This window comes from Columba livia, chromosome 24, assembly GCF_036013475.1.
Source record: "Columba livia isolate bColLiv1 breed racing homer chromosome 24, bColLiv1.pat.W.v2, whole genome shotgun sequence".
NCBI lineage: Eukaryota > Metazoa > Chordata > Aves > Columbiformes > Columbidae > Columba > Columba livia.
The window spans coordinates 6,153,190-6,177,258 of record NC_088625.1 but is presented as its reverse complement, the minus strand read 5'-3'; the positions used below and the strand labels follow the sequence as shown (position 1 = coordinate 6,177,258).

The window sequence follows — 24,069 nt, the reverse complement described above, 5'->3', positions numbered from 1 at the left end:
CCATCAAATACTCTTCAGACTTTCTCTAAATTTGGGGACACAATTCACTAGATTAATTGAATGTTTATGCATTTATATCTATTTTTTTGTTTTGGTTTTGTGCTTTTTAAAAGCAGCTGAACGGTTGACTGTGTCTCACTTAGAGATGAGGGATTCCTGGGGAAGAATGAATTGCACATTCCCAGAGGGTGAGAGGACGACTACCTGTTAGTGCTTCCTGACTCGGTTTCAGTAGGAGTGAGCCCCATGAATTCAAACCAAATAAAAGCCGGGGCTTTGCTGATCTCAGCAGCCTTAACTGAGACAGATAAGGAGCCCTCACATGAGCTCTGAAGATGGTTTTGAATAGTTTCCAATCCACAAACATTAGCTTATTCCTGTGTGTTGTAACTGCAGTTCCATTGTTCTTGGCTATACCTAATATTAAGGAATCATTGTTGCGTCCAGAAGCGGAGCTTACATTTAGAAAAAAACCCACCGTGACCAAAATGAAATTCATGATGGTACATGATTATTAGGAATTGTTGAAGGTCTTTGTATAGATACCTAGTAATCTTTTAAAACCATTTCCTACAGATGTTTCTAATTGGGTGCCTAAGACTGCTGCAGAAATTGAAGAGGAAAGAACCATAAAGGAAATATGCAATAAAACTGGTAAATACGAAATCAGTCAGTCTTTCCTAAACAGCAATGAAGACAATATACTAAGCCTTTTCTTTTTTCTTTTCTTTTCTTTTCTTTTCTTTTCTTTTCTTTTCTTTTCTTTTCTTTTCTTTTCTTTTCTTTTCTTTTCTTTTCTTTTCTTTTCTTTTCTTTTCTTTTCTTTTCTTTTCTTTCCTTTTCTTTTCTTTTCTTTCCTTTTCTTTTCTTTTCTTTTCTTTTCTTTTCTTTTCTTTTCTTTTCTTTTCTTTTCTTTTCTTCTCTTTTCTTCTCTTTTCTTTTCTTTTCTTCTCTTTTCTTCTCTTTTCTTCTCTTTTCTTCTCTTTTCTTCTCTTTTCTTCTCTTTTCTTCTCTTTTCTTCTCTTTTCTTCTCTTTTCTTCTCTTTTCTTTTCTTCTCTTTTCTTTTCTTCTCTTTTCTTTTCTTCTCTTTTCTTTTCTTCTCTTTTCTTTTCTTCTCTTTTCTTTTCTCTTTTCTTTTCTCTTTTCTTTTCTCTTTTCTTTTCTTCTCTTTTCTTTTCTCTTTTCTTTTCTCTTTCCTTTCCTTTCCTTTCCTTTCCTTTCCTTTCCTTTCCTTTCCTTTCCTTTCCTTTCCTTTCCTTTCCTTTCCTTTCCTTTCCTTTCCTTTCCTTTCCTTTCCTTTCCTTTCCTTTCCTTTCCTTTCCTTTCCTTTCCTTTCCTTTCCTTTCCTTTCCTTTCCTTTCCTTTCCTTTCCTTTCCTTTCCTTTCCTTTTTGGCTGTGTTTAGGAGAGTATTACAGGATCCAGCACCCCCACAAACACCAATCAACAGAAACTGTGTCTTCACAGGGAGGAGTTAAAGAATGAGCAGGTTATTTGTAGCTCGTTCTTTACTTTGGAGCCGTAGCTTTGCTTTAACCTGTGTGTTATAGAATTGTCTTAGAGACCATGAGAGTTGTACATCAGTTACAGCAGACAGGATCCAAACATCCAAGAAAATACAAAGAAGAATATAAGAGGAGAGGCTAAAGGAAATTGCACTAAACTAATCACTATCTCACAGAGGCGGGAGGAAGAGAATGGCAGTGCCATTCCCTGTGCTCACACACCAGCCGCTCACACATTCTTTCTGTTGCCTCTCCAGGGGATGGTAATACAATTCCTACAACATTTGATAATACAAACAGAGGAGAGAGCTGGGAAAGGAGAATACCAACAGAGCGTATTCCCAGAAGGGATTATACTAGTTTTAGGATTATACTGCAAAGAAAAATTCCTCTATGCTCATTGCAATTTATGTTTTCCTGTTTAATTTTGGGAAAGAAATGGTTCTGTGGAGTAAGAAACAGATATGTCTATACTATAATACCCTTAGTCACCAGGTACATCGACATCGGAGGTGAATCTGTTATACGAAGTTTGAATCTCCTGCCATTCCTTGGTATTTCTGCAATGCTGTTTGTCACCTTATCAGCAATGCCCGTTCAGCTGTTAAAATTATGTGTGGGCCCATGCTGTGAATTGTATCACTGAAGTGCCTTAGGATTGAAGTAATCCTTTTGTGAGCTGAAGTTATTTTGTTACGCCACGTTGTTTTAGTTGTTGGGTTTGCAGGACAACCCGTAGCTGAGCTGACACAGCTGAGACAGGGGCAAAGCGTCCCTCATGTGCAAGGGGTGAGAAATAAGCACCGGCAGAGAGGAACATATTCAGGGTTGTGGTTTTGTTGCTGAGTTCTCTTGTAACAACAGGCAGCTCAGGCTCAGAAGTTGTCACCCTGTGCTTTGGAGTCTGTATCCATTGGGCTCCCACTGTGACTTTGGAAAAGGGTTTATTCCCCCTGTGACACACCCGCAAATTACATCCAGCTTTTCACTCTCAGTTCTTACAAATGTCTGTGTGGATTAAAGCCAATGTTTGTAATCTTTAATTGTAAACCCTAGATACAGTATTCATGAACATGTTCTGATTCATCATGGGAAGTGTCCTGAGCCAGAACCAGTCCAAGCACTTGTACGAGTTCAAAGTGCTGTTGGTCTTTGTCTTTAGAGTCAACTTTGGAGTTTTGTCACAATTTCCTGTGCCAGAGGAAATACAGCCACTTTTGCTTTCCTTTTGAGGAATGATACTCTCAGAATAATTAACGTGTAAAAGCATGTTCCGCCCAAGAAGACCTGTGTATGAAGTGGGAGATTAGGCTTTCAAATCACCATGGAGTATTTGGAGAAGAAAATGGTGTGTGTTTTTTTTAAGAAAGTGAATATGTGTTATTTTAATCCCTCAGCAACAAACCACAGTGAGCTGGTAAATAAGCATCACTCCAAAGAAATAAAGAAGAATAAATGGATTCCTGAGGAGCCAAGAAATTCACCTAATACAGTACCAGGAAAATGTATTTTGAGAAAACAGTTGGCTTATTCATTTTCATTTACCAAACTGTTAGATGATCTAGCACTACCCAGCTAAATCCTGTTCTTAGTGGACAATCCACATTTGGATAGGACTCTCCATAAAGAACATGTTGTTTTAATCTTGTCTTCCAGCCTCCAGGCTCCTGCAATATCTCAAAATTTGAGTAACTGCACAGCATTATAAAGTTTGCTTTTTTATTTTTAGGCTTTAACACTTCAGACCCCAGAGGAAAACCAAGTTACCAACCAAGGAGCCAAAGGAAAGATGATGAACCTGCTTCTTATGTTCCTCGTGGGAGAGCAGCAGGAAGAAAAACATGTTGCGATTCTTCAGAACCTCGCAGGTCAGCGTATGTTTTCTACCGCACTGTGGACGTCACCCAAGAACCAAAGTTCAGTGGATCCACAGGTGGGCTTCTGCTTAACCAGGATTCTTAAAACACCTCAAATGTGCCTGTCTGTATGATTCTACTTTCTTTTTTGTCCCTGCAGGTTCATGTGAAGTCATTTATGCCCGAATATGGTCAAGACTAAATTTGATCCAGCATAATTTTCATAAGTAGAGTGCAGCAGTATCCACAGTCAGAAATGTAAAGCTTTTTTAAGGTTTATAATTAGACCGATAGTGTATTCATGACCAATAATTTAGTCATCTTCATAGAAGAAATTCATTTATTTCCCCAGAAAGAGGAATAACACAATGTTCTGCACAAATATGTCGATCCCCTCTTTTTACAGTATTTTGAATGTGATGTATTCTTTAAAAATGTTTAGTAAATCTCAGAGCAGTCCACCTTTCTCTTCCCATTTTACTCTAACTATTGGTAGGTGTAGTTCTGTGGTAGAATTTCAGTTTCCTTTGGGAAATCCTTCCTGTTCAACATCTCTCCTCCCAGCAGGGGATGAAGGAATGACCTTGCTTTGCATGGTGTTTTTCTACAACTGGGATTTCACTGGTGTTTTGATTGCGATGGTTTGTTTTGGCTTCATACCACCCCATAAACTGAAGCAGAAGTGCTGAATTTCTGCTGCATTCTGGCCTGAACTGAGAGGAAGCAAAAGTGGCCATTTGTGTGAGCAGGAAAAAAGGAAGAAGAGGCAAAGCCACATCTTCCTGCAGAGTAGTAGGGGCCGGTGAAGAGCCCTGTGGGTACTTGATACTGACACTTGCCTCTTGAAGTTCTGTCTGCAGTTGGAGGTGGGCTTATCTATCAACCAGTGCCATTACAGGTTTAGCCTTGTTGTTTGTAATACTTTGTGATGTTCACAAATGCTGCCCATATCCAGCACGTGTCTACATGCTACAGACAAAGAAATCATTCCTAGTTCAGCCCAAAGGTCTCCTTCGGAGCACATCAGCCTTCTTGGGCTCAAGAATGGATGTTTCAGAGGTCCACATACCACCTGTGCGGTACAGAGAAAGGCAGGTAGTCAGCACTTAGAGGACAGTAGTGGATAAGGGGGTTGTGTTCACAGCTGCACTCCAGACAGTCTGAAAACAGAGATACATTCAGAGAAAAGGATAGAGATGTTTTCCCAAAGCAATTCTTCCATTGAGTGCTTTGAGGTTTTAGGTACTATGATGACATGCATCTTGAAAACACCATCGATTTGATCAGATAGGATTCATAAATATCATTAATGAAAAGTAAGAAGCTAGAGCAGGTAATTTGTAGCTGTTTTTTTCCTTTGGAGCCAGAGCCGTCTTTAACCTATTACGCAGTTTTCTTAGAGATCATCACAGTTCCACGTCAGGTGCTCAAGTTACACTAGACAGGATCCAAACAACTAACAAAAGAGAAAGAAGAACATAAAACGAGAGGTTAAAGGACATGATACGTATCACTATCTCACAGAGGCGGGAGGAAGAGAATGGCAGTGCCATTCCCTGTGCTTACACAGCAGCAGGGCACACATTCTTTCTGTTCCTTTCCAGGGGATGGTAATACTTGTGCAGCACTTAACAATGCAAAGAAAGGAGGAGAGAGTTCAGGAAGGAGAGTTCCAGCGGAGCGTATTCCCAGAAGCAACTGGCGATCCTTCGACAATGGAGGTAATATACTTTGGCATCAGCTTCTCATTGCTGAACACCTTATTGTAAATAAAACAACTGAATAGATTTGAATTGGGTTGTCCACAAAAAGACTTTGCTTTTTTGGTCAATCTTGTTTTCAGCCTCTAGGACCTTGTAATATGTCAAATTCTGAGTAACAGCACAACATTTCTGTACTTCTGTTTGCTTTTTCACTTTTAGGAATTCACTCTTCAGATCCCAACGGAAAACCAAGTTACCAACAAAGGCGTAAAAATAAGGATGATGAAACTGCTTCTGCTGTTCCTTATGTGAGAGCTGCCAGCAGAAAGACTGATTCTGATTCTTTGGAACCTCGAAGATCAACATATGTTTTCTACCGCACTGTGAATGCCGCCCAAGAACCAAAGTTCAGTGGATCTACAGGTGGGTTTGATTGTGATTGATTTATTATTTTCAATATTTAGTATTATTTTTTATCTTGGAAACTCATGGAGGTTGGTCTCATCCAAACTTCTGATATCTATTTATTGTCAATTTTTGTTATTTTTGCTATTATTGTATTGTATTATTGTATTTTTATTATTTTTTATTATTTTTTATATTTTATTATTTTATTATTTATTGTATATTTTTAATGTTGGACAGGGGACTGAATTCATTCATGGCGATATTTTCATTCATCTTTTTTCCGTCTTTCCACTGTCCTCTTGATAGGATGTACTATGTCATGAATTTGACAAGAGCCTACAGGTGGGATTCAAAGTCCTGTATCTTTCTTTTTGGAAATCTGTTTCAGATGGGACCATAATTTTACATCTTTCACTCTATTTTTAACTATCTAATCTGTCACTTTATGTAGAAATTTAGTGGTAAATCATTTCAATAATCATAAGTGAAGAAAGTTATTTCATCTTACCAGTTTCAGTCATCTCGCTTAAGCTGAGTTGAATCTCCATCTTGAGATGCCTCCCTATCTCGAATTTTCAATAAAAGGAACCTCCTTAAGAGAGTTTCTCTGCTATGTTACCATGAATACAGTTAAACTAAATGAATCTCAACATCACTGCCACATCTTGGCATTAATACTTGTGTGTATTTGGTTTGGGTTTGGTTGTTTTCTTTTAATGTTTGTTTTGGCTAAATGCAGACAAATTGGTACAGAGATTACAGAGAAAACATTATTAATTTTTGCCATAACAACCACCATTACCACTGTTGCCAATTTTCTTTTCAGCAGCACCTGAGCCATATGGTGGGAAATGCTCCAAACCAAAGAATCAGCTTGACACAAATAGAAGATTTTCGACCCAAACGGAAAGCTATGGTAATGCTTACCTGTCGTGTTTAAACTGAAAATTGTAGGATGATTTTGCAATTAATGATTTCAATTAATGTAATTAAGATGGAATTCATAGAAAACAAGAGAATTCATATTTTTAGCCAAATTTCACAGAAAACAGTCACTGGGCAGCTTACTCTGATGCACAGTCAGCTGCCCAACACAAAAACATCCCATTGCCTTATATCGAGTGTTTGCACAAGCAGGGATAAAAGAGGAGGTTGGATTATGGATTTGTTTAATTGAAAAGCAATTGGTGCCTTTGGGAAGATTTTCAACACAAGAATATTGACTTTGTTCAAGGCGCAGGTGTCCGTGGCAGAATCGCCTCCTTTGGAAGATCCCGTGAGCTTGAGGAAACGCTGCAAGATTACACATGATCTATAAAGTGCTGGAGAAAGTCTGTATTTAACACTGGCTTGTATTTCAGAGATGATGTATGATTCACTTGATGCTCTCATTGATACTTCAACTGACAGAGTATTTAATTCACATATCAGACTCAGAGAGTCTTTCCTGAAATTGGAGCTGAAACTAAGAAACAATGTTGATGTTTATTCCACAGACAAATATACTTCAGGATTTTACAATGCACCACGTTGGAGGAAAAGAAATCCACGTGAAAATGCATACTGTAAGTGTAAAACAACCATTCGGGGAACTGTTTGATAGATATTTTTACGATTAATTCCTTTTTGCAAAAGCAACATCTCTCCCCACCTAGAAAATGTAAAATTGGTCTTAAAGCTTTTGCTGCCAAAATCCACGGGATTCTAAGCAATTCTGAGTCATTTGAAAGAACAGAGAATACTTTGTTTGTTTGCAGACATGTAATTCTGACTGTATAACTAACCCGTGATGTCTGATGTTTTACAGTGTTCCTGAGATGAAAGCAAAGCATTGGAGTCTCTATCTCATGTCCCTTGTAGGAATGGCCAGAGCCTTGGTCTGCACTCCGTGCTTCATTGCGACGCTTCCTTCTTATCTCCCATCTCCGTGTTCCCCACAGATGTGACGGGGACTTTGCTCTGCAGTTGCGCAGTTTGAAATGTGGACTAGCAGAGTGTCCTTATAGTTCTTGCAAGCTTGGCCTTCTGGCTTTCACTGAAAGTTCTCCCCTGAAAGGGCAAAGAGGTGAAGTCTGAACGCTGTTGAGCACGGCCCTTTCTTGAGTCCATCGTTTCACTGGTACTCTGTTCTATAGCAGATGGTCAGTAGCACTTTTTGTGGATGGTCCCATTAGTTTTTGGAGAGTAGGAGCTTGCTCTAGGAGATCAGTCCAAAGCGGGTGGCTCAGAAAAGTGCAGCTTTGTGACTTTGTGTTTCAAAGCCCAGGTGACCCAGCTGTCAGGATGAGTTTACCCAGGGCAGTTCCATATTCTGTGTTAGGCCTTCTGATTCCAGTCTGAGATACAAATTCCGTTGAGGCACCATATAGATACAACCAACCTAAAACCACCTTATGAAATGCTCCACCAGGTTTGCTGCTGTATTTGGGTTCTTTGTGCAAGTACCACACCTGCTTGGGAAGGTTTGAGAGGAAAAAAAACCTAGAGCAGGACATTTTCAAGTACGGGTGATTACAGTAGGATGATTGTTTTTCCCTGTTGCGTCTAGAACTGTTGAAAGTTTCATTTTTAAAATGTTTCTGAAACAGTCTATAGTTTTGCTCTAATGAATTATGTACAAAAGGTTATTTATATCTATTTTTACAGAGGAGCCAAGAAGACTTGGAAGAGAATAACAAAGGAGAACGATATGTAGACATGAGAAAGAGATGAAATGAGTGTGTTAGTTTACAAGAAAAATCAACTGGAAAATCTATAGATGAAAAAGTGGCAAATTCAAAAAATAAGATGCAGGAAGTACACTGTAACATTTCAGAACTGATAGAAATGGAAATTTAAAACTATGCTCTGGATGGTCACATATAAAAGTCTTCAATATATTCAGTAAATTTTATCTTATGAAAATTTGATAATTGAAATTATTTTTACAGACTACTTTTTAATGCACAATTAATAAAAGGAATAGATACTATCAGTTTTACTTTGGACTTTCAGAGGACTTTTAATGCCAACAGCAACACTCGTGCATTCTAGAAAGTAATTGTTTCCGTGTGAAAGCCGGATCCTTAGATGGTTCAGCTGTTTGCTGGCTGTTCGAGGGCTCAGTCTGAGTTGGATCTGGAGATTTTGCCACTTGAGCAGGGCAGCAGAACTATGTGATGAACTAAATGAGCTGTGCAACAAAACTTTCAGAATTAACTGAAACATGCTGTACACACACTTTAAAGCATAAAATATTTCATTTTTACCCCAATCCACAAAAAGGGCTGCAACTCCAGGCCTGGCAACTCCAGACCTGTCAGCCTGACCTCGGTGCCTGGCAGCGTTATGGAGCAGATCATCCTGAATGCAATCACACAGCACCTTCAGGATGGACAAGGGATCAGACCCAGCCAGCATGGGTTTAGGAGGGGCAGGTCCTGTCTGACCAACCTGATCTCCTTTTGTGATCAGGTGACCCACCTGGTGGATGAGGGGAAAGCTGTAGGTGTGGTCTATCTGGACTTCAGCAAAGCCTTTGACACTGTCTCCCATAATATACTCCAGCAAAAGCTGGTAGCCCGTGGCTTGGACAAGTGCGCTCTCTGCTGGGTTAAGAACTGGCTGGAGGGCCGGGCCCAGAGAGTGCTGGTGAATGGGGCTGCATGCAGCTGGCGGCCAGTCACTAGTGGTGTCCCCAGGGGTCAGTGTTGGGTCCAGTCCTGTTTAACGTCTTGATTGATGATTTAGATGAGGGGAGTGAGACCATCATCAGCAAATTTGCTGCTGACACCAAGTTGGGAGGGAGTGTGGACCTGCTAGAAGGCAGGAGGGCTCTGCAGAGGGATCTGGAGAGACTGGAAAAATGGGCCGATTCCAATGGGCTGAAGTTCAACAAGGCCAAGTGCCGGGTCCTGCCCTTTGGCCACAACAACCCCCTGCAGCGCTCCAGGCTGGGCACAGAGTGGCTGGAGAGCAGTCAGGCAGAAAGGGACCTGGGGAGCCTAATGGACAGGAAGCTCAACATGAGCCAACAGTGTGCCCAGGTGGCCAAGAAGGCCAATGGTGTCCTGTCCTGGATCCAAACGAGCGTGGTCAGCAGGTCAAGGGCAGTGATCCTTCCCCTGTGCTCTGCATTGGGGAGGCCACACCTGGAGTGTTGTGTTCAGTTCTGGGCCCCTGAGGTCAGGAAAGAGATTGAAGTGCTGGAGTGGGTCCAGAGAAGAGCAACAAGACTGGGGAAGGGACTTGAGCACAATCCCTATGGGGAGAGGCTGAGGGAGGTGGGCTTGTTTAGTCTGGAGAAGAGGAGGCTTAGAGCTGAGCTCAGCACTCTCTAGAACTACCTGAAGGGCAGTTCTAGCCAGGTGGGGATTGGGCTCTTCTCCCAGGCAGTCAGCAATAGGACAAGGGGCCATGGGCTTCAACTCTGCCAGGGGAAATTGAGGCTGGAGATTAGAAAGCAATTCTTTGCAGAGAGAGTGGTCAGGATTGGAATGGCTGCCCAGGGAGGTGCTGGACTCACCAGCCCTGGAGGTTTGTAAACTGAGATGCACATGAAGGCACATGGTGCCATGATCTAGTCAATGGACTGGAGCTGGACAAAGGGTTGAACTTGATGATCTCTGAGGTCTTTTCCAGCCCAGTCCATTCTGTGATTCTGTGAATTATCTTCAGTTTTAAGAAAAAAAACAAACTAAAGTGTACTTCTGGGTGAGGATGGACCAGGCTCGGGATCAGTACCAGGGGTGCTGCAGGAGCAGGTATCTCCCAGCACGGACACACCGGGGGGACCTGTCGACCTCAGCACCCCTGGGCCCCACCATGGCCCAGTTCAGCAGCCCTGGGCCCGAGGGCTCAGCCCAGGGACAGCCCCACAACCAGGGTCACAGCGGTTCCTGCTGCTGCCCCGAGGGTCACCAGCCCCAGGCAGCCCTGAGCCAGAGTGCAGTGTCTGAGCTGGGCTGAGCTGGAAGGGGCTGCAAAACAGCTCGAGAGGAGGTGATGGAAGAAGGTGCCGTGCGTGTGGCACCGGGGATGAACTGACACCCTCAGTTTGGTATCCGGATCCGTGCTGGGCTTGCACATGGACTAAGCCCCAGCTCAGAGCACAAATCGCTGTTCCCAGCCCTGGGTGCCAAGCGCTGGTCCTGCTCTCTCCTCCCTGGTGCAGCCCGAGCGCACGACTGCCCTGCCTGCTCCTGCCTTGGGGCTTGGGGAGCTCGGGTCAAAAGGAAAGACAGACTCGTGTGGTTATGGGATCTCTTAAGTGTCCTGGGGTTGCTTTGCTAGTCACTCTGTAATGGTTCCTGGGCTATTAAGTCCATAGGTGCCCAGAGAGGCAAAAAAGTCCATGAACCAACTTTCCTATTGAGGTTTCCTTCTTACAAAAAAACACACTTCCATTTTCTCATCAGCAACAGACTGAAAGATGGAAGCTGAAGCAGCATCTGCCTCTTGTGAAAACAGGTAACAACAGATGGTTCCACTCAGTCGATCCTTAGTTGCTTCCTCCACATGAAACCTGTCCATTAATTTAATCTTTGGTGTACAGGCAGGGCCTTGCTGATGTTCCTGTGCAGGCAACAAGTGTGTGGATGTCAGGCTTTCTGCAGAGTTGTTACGGAGTTTTCCTGTTTCTTTTAATTAGGAAAATCTTTCTGTGGACTCCTGAAGTCTCCCATAAGCTGGTGGGTTTAGAGAAGGACGGGGAGCTCCAGTGAGCTCAGGGAGGACCAGTCAGTGTCACAGGCAAAGCAGAATGGAACTCGACTGGGTGAAAACTAATGGAATTTATTGATAGATGAAACTGCCGTGTCTCCCCCATCTTTGGGCGGATCACCGTGCACCCTGAACCGATACAGGCAGGTGTAGTCCGGGTGGCCCCAGTTGCTCAGCACTTGCAGCCTGATGTAATTCACGACCCCAGGGAGCTCGTTCTGCAATGACAAGAAGAAATGAGTCGCCTTTTCCTCTCTGGCCCGTGAGCACTGACAGAAGTGCCGCAGCGACGGCCTCGATCAGCAGCTTCCTTCCTGCTGCCCCGCGGGGGCTTTGACCTGTCGTGGCCAAGACGTTCTTATCCTGCTCTACCCCATTGGGCCATGAGAACAGCCAGGGAAGAAGCAGCAACCAAATGCCTCAGCAAATACACTGGAAAGTTCTCGCCTGCTTTGGGGCACAGGCTTCCACAGTCAGAAGACCCAGGGCTGGTGTCAGTATAATGTCTCATTGCCTTCTCTAGAAAGCCACGGAAACAGAATGGCCTCCCTGTCACTGCTCACTGCCAGCACCAACTGAGCCCTCAGGAAGCCCAGTATTTCTGGTCTTTAACTGGCAGAACAGCAGTCGTGCATCCTATGGGATGTGTGCACTTGGGGTCCAGACAGTCAAGCTGATTCCAGCTTCAACTGTGGTGCTTCTAAGCACTGAAGTTTAAACACAAAATGAAAGAGAAGACCAGCAGTCCAGGCATCTGCCACCGGGAAGTTGAAGCAGAAGAAAGGCCAGCGTGGCACACGCTCAGGTCAGGGCTGCCTGTACCCTTTGGCAGGGTAGCGTCTCCCCATCCAGCCGCATTTCTCCTCCTCTCCTACAGTTCTCCTCCCTGTGTCCCCATACCTTCAGCTGGAAGGTCTGACTGGGATTCAGTGCCGCCAGGAAAGTGAACTGTCCCAGGAACGTTCCCTGCTCCTCGTGTTCTTCCTTGAAGCCCTACAGAAAAACAGGGGTGGAGAAAACAAGAGCGTCTGGTGCACCATGGGAGACTGAACTTCAGTCAATGAAGTACGGGGTTATTTCAGCTGCATAGTCCAAGGATGATGAGCACAAGGAAGAGACAAGAAGCTGCAGGTGGGCAGCACATCACACTTGCCTACTCAACGAGTCCAAGCTGGCAGTCAGAAAAGGAGCAGATGCTCCCAGTGAGAGGGAGGTGACCTGAGGATCACAAAAGCCACTGGGACTGGAAGTCAAGAAGGTCTAGGACCATGCACTGTCCAGCTCCTTTTCCCTGTGGCTCCTGGCGTAGCATCTTGCCCCAGAAGCTTTGAGTGGTACATTGAATAAAAGAGGAATACGATGGGAAGGGAGCGACTCCAAGGAGCCTGTTTCTTCTGAGAGATGGGAGGAGGCTTCAGGCCACTGGACTCTTTGACCCATCTTCACCCCTTGCTTAGCAATGCTGTGCAACCCCTGCCCCCCACTCCAGAGAAATCACTTACGTAGACAGCAAAGTCCTTTGGAGCTCCGGAGATGCTTTCTCCATGGAACGCTGTCCCTGAGACATGGTCCATGGTCACGGCTCTGGGAATGACCGGCATGGACAGCCTGATGAAGACGTGTCCTTGACTTCCTGGAAACGGCCAGCAGTTGCCAGGATGATTTTCTGGCTAAAGGAGAAGAGCAAACTACATTGACATGGAGAAGGTTTCCCTGGCTCTCTCCCAGAGCTCTGCAGGCTCCTCTGCCATTCTCCTGCCGTGCCGTGCTGACAGTTTGCGCAGCGACTGGGCAGACACAGACTGCAGGAGCAGCCTGGCCTGGTAGAAGCTCCCGCGGAGAACCTGGGGCACTCTGGGAGAGGAAACACTCATCAGGGGGACACAGGAGGAGAGCAGGTCCATGCGAGAAGGAGGCAGGAGAAGAAGCTTCGAGGAGCAAAGACAGGGAGAAAGGCAACTCTGAGCAGCGTGTGTGCTTCATTCTCACGACCTTTGTTCTACTGCTTCTTGGTGCTCCTACCTCCAGAATAAGCTCAGGAGACCTCATGTAATCCATCACTGGCAGCGAATACAGGAAGACTTTTGCTTTGGCATCCCGGAGTGATGGAGATGTCCTGGAACGAATGACGGCTGCCCCTGGAAATTAAAACATGAGGACAATCATCAGGCAGTGTCAGGAGGAATATTGCACTGTTGACTTGAAAAACGCTTCTCAGTTGTCATCCATGTCCTTCAGTGGGTTCCCCTCTTTCTTACTGGCATGACCCCTCTGGCACACACAGCAGGGAGTCATCAAACTGTTGTATGGGGCCATGGAAAAAGACCAGACTCTGAACCAGCCTTTCTGTTCTTCCCATGGGGTCTGGCCTGTTACAGCCTCTGTCAGTGGGGGCACTTTTAGGGCACAAGGTGACCCTTGACTTCTTGCCCCTTCTCTCCTGCCCCTGGGCATGTTCCAATGCCCATCTTGTCAATCTGGACAGGAAGTGTGTTGGAACTGTTTTGTTTGTACAATGTCACAGCACCTGCTGATTTCAGGGCGTAATCCGGCATCGGGACCTGGATTTCTTCCAGCTTCTTCAGGGCTTGATTGATGATCTCCTGAACAGCCTGGAAAGGAACACAAAGGAGAGCGCCTGTTAGAAGGAAAAGGAACACGGCAAGCAGCTGCCCTTCAAGGCCACCCAAGGTGAACGGGGACAAGGCCCATATCAGATGGAAGGAACAACCAAATTGCCTGGAAGCCTCCCAAGTTTGCTCTGCTGTGATTGACGGGATCAGAAAGGGGGGGCTGCTCACTCCAGTGCTCTGAATGCTGGAGCTGCGGGAAGGGGCTTTTCCTGTGGAGAGGCCCCAGCCAAGCAGCATGGACAGACAAGCCTTCCGGGCATGAGATAGGACTGGCTTAACTCTGGACCTCTCAGACCGTTCTTTCTTTACAGAACTCCCTTGAGGAGGGCCACAGATCTGGACACAGAGGAAGGTGCGACCCAGACAGCTGTCATTCCTGTCAGGGCTCTCTCTTCCCCATAAAGAAGTGTGGCGCAACAGGAAAAGGAAGCGTGGCCATGACAGCACTTGTTCCAGCAGCACCAGCCTGTTGGCTGTGACAGGGAATGGAGTAGGATACGTGCTGGAGGGAGGATAAAACCCCTGAGCAGATCCTTCTGCCTTGTGCCCTTACCCGTCCGGTAAAGCCTGGGACCTTTGCCTGCTTCAGTCCTTCTTGTAGAGCCCGCTCGGTGACATCCTCGGCACTCCAGCGCAGATGATAAAGTTGTTCCTGAAGCTTTCGGAGCTGGACGGGCAGGGACGGGGTTTCGCTCAGGTCTCCTAACTCTTTTGCAGTGTTCCAGGTTAAGGCGCCAAGTCGTCCCACATGGTAAACTCCTGTCAGACACACACCAGGGCTTAGAACTTCGCCTAAGGCAGGGCTATGCCTCGGGCTACCTTCTCCCCTTTCTGTGTCTCTCCCAAGTGCCACTGTTGTCTCTTGTTGCCTTTGACAGTGGCCGTCATGGCGTATGGGCTCTGCAATAGATGACGTTCCCTGCCCTGGACGGTGCTCCTTGTCCTGCAGAAGATTCTCAGCCCCTGGGGCAGGAGAGCTCAGCCACGGCCTCTCCCTGGGCTGAAGAGAACTGGCTCAGCCCTCCTGGGGAAGGCAACTCAGCCCTTCCTCACCCACACCCGTCCCGCTGGAGCAGGGACTGGCACAGCTCTGTGGGGACGTTCTGCTCTTGGCTGAGCTCCTCTGGTCACAGCGGAACAGGGCTGGATGGAGCCCCGAGTACCTCCTAAAGCACCACCCTCAGGTTGGAGTTCTGCAGAGACTCACCAAAACAGAACAGACCAAGCAGCAGCACCAGGGTCGATGCCTTCAGCATCTTCATCTTCCTGCAGAGTAGGTAAAGGAAAAGGCCGGTGAAGCTGGTGGTACACGGGCAGATCAGCAGCAGACCGGAGAGCAGCAGCAGGGACTGCAGCCCTTGAGCCTGGCGTTCCTGCCGTGTGCATTGGCTTGGTCCTGCACCAGCTCCAGTCACTGCTGGAGGTGTCACCAGCTGCACCAGTGGGGGATTTGTCACAGCAACGATGGTTTCCTTAGGGACAAAGGGCTCAAGATTGACTCTGGACTAAGAGCAGGAGTTGCAACAGGACTTGTGTCCACACTTCACATCTGTGGGGCTGGAGAGGGGTTCTTTGGAAATGGAAGGGACATAACAAACGCCTGTTTCTCCTGCCCAACATCTGATCGGCACCTGTGCTGCTCCTGTTCTCCACCCTCTCAAGAGAAGGTTCAGCCTGTGCCCCTACAGTCCAACAGCTGCCAGGGGGGTGTGTGTCTCCCCTCTCGCAGCGTTTCTTTAGCAGCCGGGTTTTCTCTGGCCCTTCTCTTGGCAGAACTGCAGACAAATGCAGACTGGAAAGAGGGAGGGAGGGCTGAATGTCAATGCGTGCTGGCAAGCAACGGGCAACCAAGGAAGCGCCAAGGAAACACTCTGGTGTCTGGGCCCTGCTGCCCTGAGCCTGATCTGCCAAGACACAGCACACACCGCTCTGCAAGGGGGAAATTCCTCCTGCCTGTTCCAGGAGGCTCTCAAAAGGCTCACAGTGTACACTCATCAGGAATAACAATCCCCTTTTGTTCTCCTAGAGAACTCCTTGCACCCCTCAGAGGATCTTGAGCCCCTTTCCTGAGGCAGAGCCCTGGTGAGGAGCTGACCAGGTTTCCCAAGGAAACCTCCTCTGTCAGATACACAAGTCAGACCCACGGCCAACAGAGGACACGCTGGTGTCCTCCTGGTCCCAGTGGAGAGGAAAACCAAGCAGGCTCAGGGACAGAACCCACCCTGCAGAGCACAACACAGGACTGAGCTGAGCTCTCACAATTACTGCGGCAGGCTGTGTCTGGGCCACCCCCTGGGACTCTCTCTGTCCCATCCAAAATGGACCTGTCCCTCATTCTGCAGAGATCAAAGGCTTCTGGGCCCAGCCCTTGTGTTCATGAAGAGACTGAAAGGCGGCTGCTCCCTTCCAGCAGCTCCAGACCCAGCTCTCAGGCTGCCCTCGTGTTCCTCTCCTGTCCACCCTCCACCCACCCCAGCTGACGAGGTGGAAAAAAAACACCTGGGGAAAGGGGAGGAGGATTTTTCAAACATACCCATTCAGACGTTCAGCCGTCTCCGTCTGTCTCTTGGTACCTGCTGAGGTGCAGGTAACAAGCATCTCGCTCGCTCAGGAGTGAGCCAAAAACTCTGCGATCTCAGTTCCCTGAAGATCGAGAGTGACCAAGGCGCATTAGAGGCCCAGACTTTACTGTGTGTGTGTGTTGGTGGTGTTTATTTTCCAATCAGTCATGATATTTTGTTCATCCCCTTTGTAATTCATTGTCTGCTTTTCCTTTTTAACCCACTGGCTCTATATATATGTCGCCATTCTCTCTGTGTATTTAAACAAAATGAAGGACTCTGCAGTGACATTTTTTCTCTGAGATTCTTCCTCCAAGGCCTATTTTGAGCTGCAGGGACAGTTCCTGTGATGGGAGGAGGGGAAAAAGTCCAGCATGGCAGCACTGCCAGGGAGCACCAGCGCTTGTTCTTCCAGAGCTGTTCTGGTTCCACTCCCACACTCTCCTTCCCTTCCCTTGTGTTGGTGCAAGGCCTGAGTGCTCTGGCAGCTTGGTCACCGTCATGGTCACCAATTTAGAAGATCGTGGTGTAGTTACTTCTCTCTGGGGAGGTGAAAGTCCACAAGAAGCCTAACGGGTTGGGTTCCCTGCATGAAGGGTAGTTTATGAAATGGTTGAGTTTTCATTGATAGTGGGAAGAAGCAAAAGAGACAAAAAGAAAGTCAGAAAGTGCAACTTGAAAGATGAGGACTGGATATCAGGAGGAAGAAATGTCACTGGAAGGGCAGTGCTGTGGTGCAAGAGGTCACCCAGAGGGAGCTGCATCAGCCCACGCTTTGTGTTCCAAAGAACAGCCAGTGAGGGTGCAGACACACCAGTGAAGGTGCAGAAATGCTGGGTGAGAGCAGGTAGGGAAGTGAGATGGGTGTCTGCAGGCTGCAGGGAAAGAGGGGCAGGTGTAGGACTGTGTAGATCAGCCTGTGGTGGAGATGGCAAAGGGCACTGGCAAGGCTGGAAGGGACCAACAGAACCCAGGTCTCTGTCCCCTTGGCTATGGCAGTTGTCTCTGCCACTGAGGCCTAGGAGAAGACATGTTGTCCTCATGGCACTGGGGCCTCGTTGCCTCCTTGCAGCCCCATGGGGAAGCTGGAAGTTGTTGTACCAGTGTTGTCCTTCCCTCGACCTTGCACCCCCGCATCCACGGTCCCAGGAAGAGCCCTGAGCCGTGTGTGAGGGACAGGATCCCCCTTCCCATTGCCTGGAGGTCATGGCTTCTCCTTTCTGCTTCAGAAAGCCAACCAAGGGGTTTCTCAGCATCAGAGCTGAAGAAAAGACTAAAAGGAGACCTCCGGTTAGCTTCAGCTTCCTCACAAGGGGAGAAGGAAGGGAAGGTACTGATCTCTTCTCTCTGGTGACAGTGACAGAACCCAGGGAATGGCAGAAGATGTGCCAGGGGAGGGTCAGGTTGGACATGAGGAAAAGGTTCTTCCCCCAGAGGTGCTGGACACTGAACAGGCTCCCCAGGGAGGTGTCACGGCCCCAACCTGACAGTGTTCAACAAGAGACTGGACAACGCCCTCAGACACCTCAGACCCTCAGATCACCTATTCCTTGGGGTGCCTGAAAGGTCAGTGGGACAGAGATGGTGTTCAGGGGTCTCTTCCAACCTGCGTTATTGTAGGATTCCATGAATCTTTTCCCTGGAGAGCTCTTTCAAGACAGAATAGACAGAAGAAGAAGAAACACAAAAAAAAGAGGCAGAAGCAGAGATATAAAATGTTCCAGTGTAAATGCAGCAGCTCCTATGAGGAACGTTTCTCCACTCAAACCCTTGATAGGAAATCTATTAGATAAATTCGATGAAACCAGCTTAATTTTATCTGCTCACACACTGGACCACAAGGAGGGTGATGGCTGGGTGCGATGTCATGGGGTCACCTGTGTCTCAGGAACTCACAGTCCAGTAGGAAGCCAATGGCTGTGGAGGGGACTGTGAGGTCACTTCTGCCTCTGCAGGGGATTGGCCAACAGCAGGAACATGGCTGGGAAAGGGACTGTGAGGTCACACATATGGGACAAGCAATCAGGCCCAATCAGCATGGGTTTGTGAAAGGCAGGTCCCGCTTGACCAGCCTGATCTCCTTCTATGACAAGGTGACTGGCTGAGCAGATGAGGGAAAGTCTGTTGTGGGGAGTGAATCCGCCACACAGGATGTAGGTGTTGTGTACTTAGACTGCAGTAAAGCCTTTGACACCGTATCCCACAGCATCTCCTGGAGAAGCTGCAGCTCATGGCCTGGATGGTGTATCTACGATGGGTAAAGAACTGGCTGGAAGGTATTTTGTCCCCTGGAGCCATTTGTTCCCTTCCTGTTCACATGGCCATCCCATGACTGTGTCACTGTTCTCTACCCCATTGTAGACAGGCACAAGGCCTTCTCCACCTGGACCTCCCACCAATGCCACTGTTTTCTACAGCACCCTCATCCTTGACTGCGGGATGCCCAGAACAGCCCTCCCAAGACAGTTTGACAAAGTCTTTTTTCTACACCATCCCCACATCCCTGCTCAATCGCCTCATCCACAGCTTAAGGACCAGAAAGGTTGGGGACAAGTGGGGCACTGAGAAAAATGCTCAGGAAAGCTTTGAGGTGCACAAAGAGCCCATCAACATGTTGGCCTGCAGTTCTCTTCTGAACAAACGCAGAAGACCTGGACAACATTTGCTGTGTCCCAGAAACTTGCCTGAAAGTTCGGGATATGGAGAAAAGGTTTGGTCTGGGAAGGGACAGACAGGTGCTGGTGGAACTGGCTGGTGTGACCGTGAGACATTTCTCAAACACTTCAGGAAAGTCCTGGCTCTCAGGGAGGCTGCATGGTCCTCTGAGAAAGAAAATACCAAAAATGACTTATCATAGAACAATTGTGGTTGGAAGAGACCCTTAAAATCATTGAGGCCAAACATAACCTAAATCTGGCACTAAACCATGTCCCTAAGAACCTCATCTGTATGTCTTTTCAACACCTTCAGTGATGGTGACTCCACAACCTCACTGGGCAGTCTGTTCCGTTGCTTCAAAACCCTTTCCCCAAAGAATTTTTTCCTAATATCCAATCTAAACCTCCCCGTGTGCAACTTGAGGCCATTTCCTCTTGTCCTATCACTTGCTACTTGGGAGAAGAGACCAACACCCTCCATGATAAAACCTCCTTTCAGGTAGTTGTAGGCAGCGACAAGGTCTTCCCTCAGCCTCCTTTTCTCAAGGCTAAGCAGCCCCAGCTCCCTCAATCGCTTCTCATAAGACTGGTGCTCAAGCCCCTTTGCCAGCCTTGTCACCCTCCTCTGAGGGTGTCACCAGCCTCTTTCCATCACTTCAGTGTCTTCCTTGCCATGAGGGGCCTCAAACTGACCCCAGGGTTCAAGGTGCAGCCTCACCAGAGTACAAAGAGATGATCACTTCTCTAGTCCTGCTAAAACTCAGATTGAATCAAGGCTTGAACACCTGGGTGTGGCCCAGTTGGTGACAGGCTGGACTGCAAACACCTGAGGTCCCTTCAACCTCAATTCTCTTACGATCCCATTGTCATGTTGGGCTCTGTTTCTAAGTGGAGCAGAGCAGACGATGATGGGGCAGGATCCACCTGTGCTGTAGGTGACCATCTGAACCAACATCTCAGCCAGGGAACCAGCCAACACCTCCGTGTGACACTCTGGGCAAAGTGTGAGGAGTCCTGGGCAGGGAAGGTTTAGACGGCATGGGGCGCTGTGCAAGACACAACATGATCTTGGCTTAATGCCTGCAGGCCCATCGGATGTCAGTTAACGTCAATGAAAGTTAAAATAAAAAGAACTGAAGACAAAGATTCAAATCAAAGGAAGGTGTCAACATACTTTTTTTTTCTTTTTTCTTTTTTTTTTTTTTTTTCTTTTTTAAGTCTTTGGCGGGGTTTCTTTTCTTTAAAAATGGAAGAGTCTCCAGAACTGGGGATGGATTCAGGACACAAATGTCTTCATCTACAGAGACACAGACACCTGGTGCCAGTGTAGATGCCCTGGGAACCCCCGTTGAGGCTCCACCTGCATCGCAAGGTTCTCTGGTCTCCCCCAGGTCCTGTGTGATAGATGCCAATCCCAGGCCAGCACCTCAGGTACACTGGGGCCCCTAAAATGGCACTGGCCGTTTATGGTGAGACAACTGATGACTGATGTCTGTCTGGAAATGTGCACTTTTTTATTGTTGTTTTTTGCTGTTGTTGGTGGTGGTGGTTTTGTTTTTGTTTTTTGGGGGTGCGTTTGTTTGTGTGGGTTTGGTTGTGGTTTGTTTGGGTTTTTTTAACATATTAACTAAAAAAAGAAAAGGCCAAAAAGTGATTATGGGGAAGAAGTGTACTTAGGGTAGGATCTGTTACCTGGAAGTCAGCAAGGAATCCAGCATCATTCCCTGCAGTAGTCTTGTATCTAAGGTAGGATTAAGCCCAGAGTAATCTGGTCTGACCCTACTTTGAGCAGGAGGTTGGTCAAGACTGGCCTTGATGGGAAGCTTCTGCTTGGGACCCCTCCAGCATCTGGGCAGAGGGACCACCCTGACACCACCCTAAAGATTCCAGCCCTGACCTTGAGCAGAGCTTGTTCCTGAGGACGCTGCTGTGAGTGCCGGGGGGTTACAAAGCTGAATTTCATCTTGCAGGGGTGGATCTTTCTGCACTATTTGCAGGAGATCCAAGGCTGCCAGGCTGGAAACTTCACATCTTGTTGAAGTGCTGGGCGTTGCAGCCCTGGGGCTGCCAGGCCACCATGTTTCAGGCCCAGTTTCTGCTTCAGCGGATCCTTCCCCCTGCTCAGAGTCATTTTGAATCTTCAGACCTTGCCCAGAAATACTGACCTTTGTCCCCAGCTGGTGAGGGTTTTGCCCCTTTGAAGCCCTGTCGAGATGTTTCACTCGGCTTTGAGCTTGGCCTTTTCCTTGCGATGGACAGAGACACTGCAGGAAGGTGAGGAAAGGAAGAAACAAGAGAGACCAGCAGGGACAGGAGAAATTCATTCATGGACGAGTCTCACCAAAACTTCACCCTTCTGAATGGCTTCTGAACAGAAAGGTAAGGGTGCACTGGGCCAAAAGGGTGCCTTTCCAGGAAACTGTTCTCTTTCCCTTTCCCTTTCCCCTTCCCTTCCCTTTTCCCTTTCTCTTTCCCTCCCCTGTTTCCTTCTCATTCAGTTCCCTGTCCCATCCTCTCTCACTAACCCCTCGTCTGGCTGCATGTCTCTTCTTTCCTCGCTTCTTTCCTTTTCTCTCACTCTCCTGCTTCCTGCCTCTTTTCTTTCAATTCCTCCATCTCACTCCTGCAGACCAGCACTAGTTTTTCCTCTTCCCTCCCTTTCTCCTGCTCCCTTCGCTTTCTCCCTCTCTCCCATATCCTTCTTCCCAACTATTCTCTTGGAGACTTTGTTCCACTTTGGCCCCCAGTCTGGGCATGGTTTGACCAGTTTTCAGAGGCCTGGCTGGTGACAGCAGGGACAGCAGGCAGTGACAGGCCCGGGGCTGACAGGCTCCCCCTCCCCTAGGGGGCGCTCGGCTGCCACACCCAGCTGACATTGACCCTTTGTCACAATGCCGCTACCGTGGGAGGATGCGGTGACTCTGCAGGTGACAGGGACACTGCAGGACTTGGTGTCAGCTCAGCAATTTCTCAGTTCCCCAAAGAAGCGGAATTCTGCAAACTGCTGCTTTTGCTGTTGAAATGACGTCATCAGGTGGGTGTTTTGGTGTAATACACTGAAAACCAGAGCAGAAACGGTGAAATATTCCCATGATATGCATGATCCCGGGTGTTTCATCCGGGGGCCGCTCGGGGGGAATAAAACGCTCGAGGCCCAAAGGGATTCGCGGGAAATTGGTGACGGGCGTTTCAGCTCCGATTGGGTATCGGGGAAACGGTTGGACTCGATGATCTTAAAGGTCTTTTCCAAACCAAGTTATTTGGGGATTCTAAACCTGGAGGGAATTGGGGGGTAAATTGTGGTGCAGGGGGGAAAAGTGGGGGACGTGTGCCCCCTTGTGGCCCTCCTGTCCTTTCCAGGTCCCCTGTGTCCCCCACCCCCATGTCCCCCGCCACGTCCCCTCTGTGTCCCCTGTGTCCCCCCATCCCCTGTGTCACAGAGGCACCCCGAAAGTTAGTTTTAGGCAGACAACAGGCTCCAAAACAAACTTTTATTCTGGTCAAAAAGGTGCAGCAGATTAACCGGTAAAGAACGGGGTTTTAGCTCTCCAAGAACATGAATGCAGGTTTGCGTATCAGTTGAGGAAATTATTGGGGTGGAGCAAATAATAACAATGGGGATCCACAGTGTGCACACACGTGGCTCACCAAATACAACGCCAGAGCCCCCCCTGACTCCGGGAAAAGTACACACTTGCCTGAATCTGGCAAGGAATTGCTAAAGAAAACACATGTGCTTATATTTAAGCACAGAACACACTCACTCTGTCTAAGTGAGGAAAAATAAGCAGAGACCCGCGATCCTGCGAGGAATTATTTCACTCACCCACACGGGAGATGAGGGAATCCCGGTCCCGGGAGATTCCCTCCGGCAGCCGTCCTGCCTAAGGGGGAGGGCTCTCGGCGGCAGCATTTGGCCCGTGCTCCGCGATGCCCACAGAGCAGGCAGCCTGTTTCTGAACATGTTGCTGAAAGAGCATCTGGATTTATTCTAGTCAGTAACGTAGAAAAATTTCTGTATATCTGTTTTGACAACAGAGCCAAGAAGACCTGGAAGCGCAAAAAAAACCAAGAACCGTACGTAGAGCGGAGAATGGGCTGAAGCGAGTACTTCAAATTAATATGTACAGAGATGAAAAAATCTCTAATCACAGTGCTCCCCCAATTTATCTCACAGAAATTTTCATGTCTAACAGAAGTTGAATGTATGCGTACCGTGAATAAATAAATCGTTTCTGGATGTCGGTAAAGCTTTGATAGTGTCTCTCACAGCATTCTCCTGGACAAGATGTCCAGCACACAGCCGGATAAACACACAGTGCAGTGGGTGAGCAATTGGCTGACGGGCCGGGCTCAAAGCGTTCTAGTCAATGGGGCCACGTTGCGTTGGACACCAGTCACGAGTGGGTTCCACAAGCATCCATTTCAGTGCCAGCAGTCCTGGCTGTACATACAGACTGGGGCACGAGATGCTGGAGAGCAGCTCTGCAGAGGGATCTGGGGTTTCTGGGGGCAGTTCTGGGCGCCACAGCATAAAAAGGATCTAAAGCTATTGGAGGGTGTCCAGAAGAGGTTGGTGAAGGTGTGAAAAATGCAGTTGTGATTCGTGCTAAGATGTTCAATGTTTACAGGTATAACCAAATGAGGCACGGACTCTGAACTTGGAAAAGGGAAAGGTGGTTAAGTTCTATGTAAAAAGTTAGGAAACTTCTTTTAGGAAGTTATATTGATAGAGCGAACTAACATTTTAAGGGTTAAGCAACTATATAATAAGGGCCTACTAACAAACTAACATTTTAAACCTCATAATTAATATCTAGTTTAGAGCTGCATGTAACTAATTGTGCTAAATAAAAAAAAAAAACAGGACTTTATTAAATGCCGAGATAACAAGTTTTACAGCACCAGCTGCAACCTTGAGGAGACAAGTTGGCCAAGATTTACAGCAAAAAGGAGGCACCAGTCTGGTTCCAGTCGGTTTGGTAGCTTGGATTCCAGCCAGTTCCTCCTAATGAGCCAAAGGTAAAAAGTCCACTGTGACGAAGC

At 47.3% G+C, this 24,069-nt stretch overlaps 1 protein-coding gene and 2 long non-coding RNA genes across 3 annotated transcripts; 2 read left to right on the top strand and 1 right to left on the bottom strand.

Moving 5' to 3' along the window:
* The first annotated feature begins 3,283 nt into the window (after positions 1-3,283).
* LOC135576266 (uncharacterized) lies at positions 3,284-5,481 on the top strand. The gene is made up of 3 exons (XR_010467848.1): positions 3,284-3,438; positions 4,966-5,082; positions 5,284-5,481. It is a non-coding gene; the product is annotated as an uncharacterized LOC135576266 (long non-coding RNA).
* A 693-nt stretch (positions 5,482-6,174) lies between these two features.
* On the top strand, positions 6,175-9,010 carry LOC135576267 (uncharacterized). The gene is made up of 3 exons (XR_010467849.1): positions 6,175-6,388; positions 6,969-7,037; positions 8,119-9,010. It is a non-coding gene; the product is annotated as an uncharacterized LOC135576267 (long non-coding RNA).
* Positions 9,011-11,234: 2,224 nt separating this feature from the next.
* LOC135576255 (SUN domain-containing protein 3-like) lies at positions 11,235-14,693 on the bottom strand. Its single transcript, XM_065040024.1, has 6 exons — positions 14,625-14,693; positions 13,700-13,784; positions 13,195-13,310; positions 12,675-12,842; positions 12,073-12,165; positions 11,235-11,390 (listed from the first exon to the last, which is right to left on the bottom strand). Exons 1-6 carry the CDS (start codon positions 14,691-14,693, stop codon positions 11,235-11,237), a joined length of 687 nt encoding a protein of 228 aa, XP_064896096.1.
* Positions 14,694-24,069: the final 9,376 nt, after the last annotated feature.

Bases quoted from the DNA above. Each gene is read 5' to 3' on its own strand.
- LOC135576255 (XM_065040024.1), bottom strand. From the start codon at position 14,693: ATGACGGCCACTGTCAAAGGCAACAAGAGACAACAGTGGCACTTGGGA. The intron at 12,166-12,674 runs GTAAGTGATTTC...GTTTTTCTGTAG, and splicing joins CAAAGGACTTTGCTGTCTAC to GGCTTCAAGGAAGAACACGA. The intron at 11,391-12,072 runs GTATGGGGACAC...TTGTCATTGCAG, and splicing joins GTCAGACCTTCCAGCTGAAG to AACGAGCTCCCTGGGGTCGT.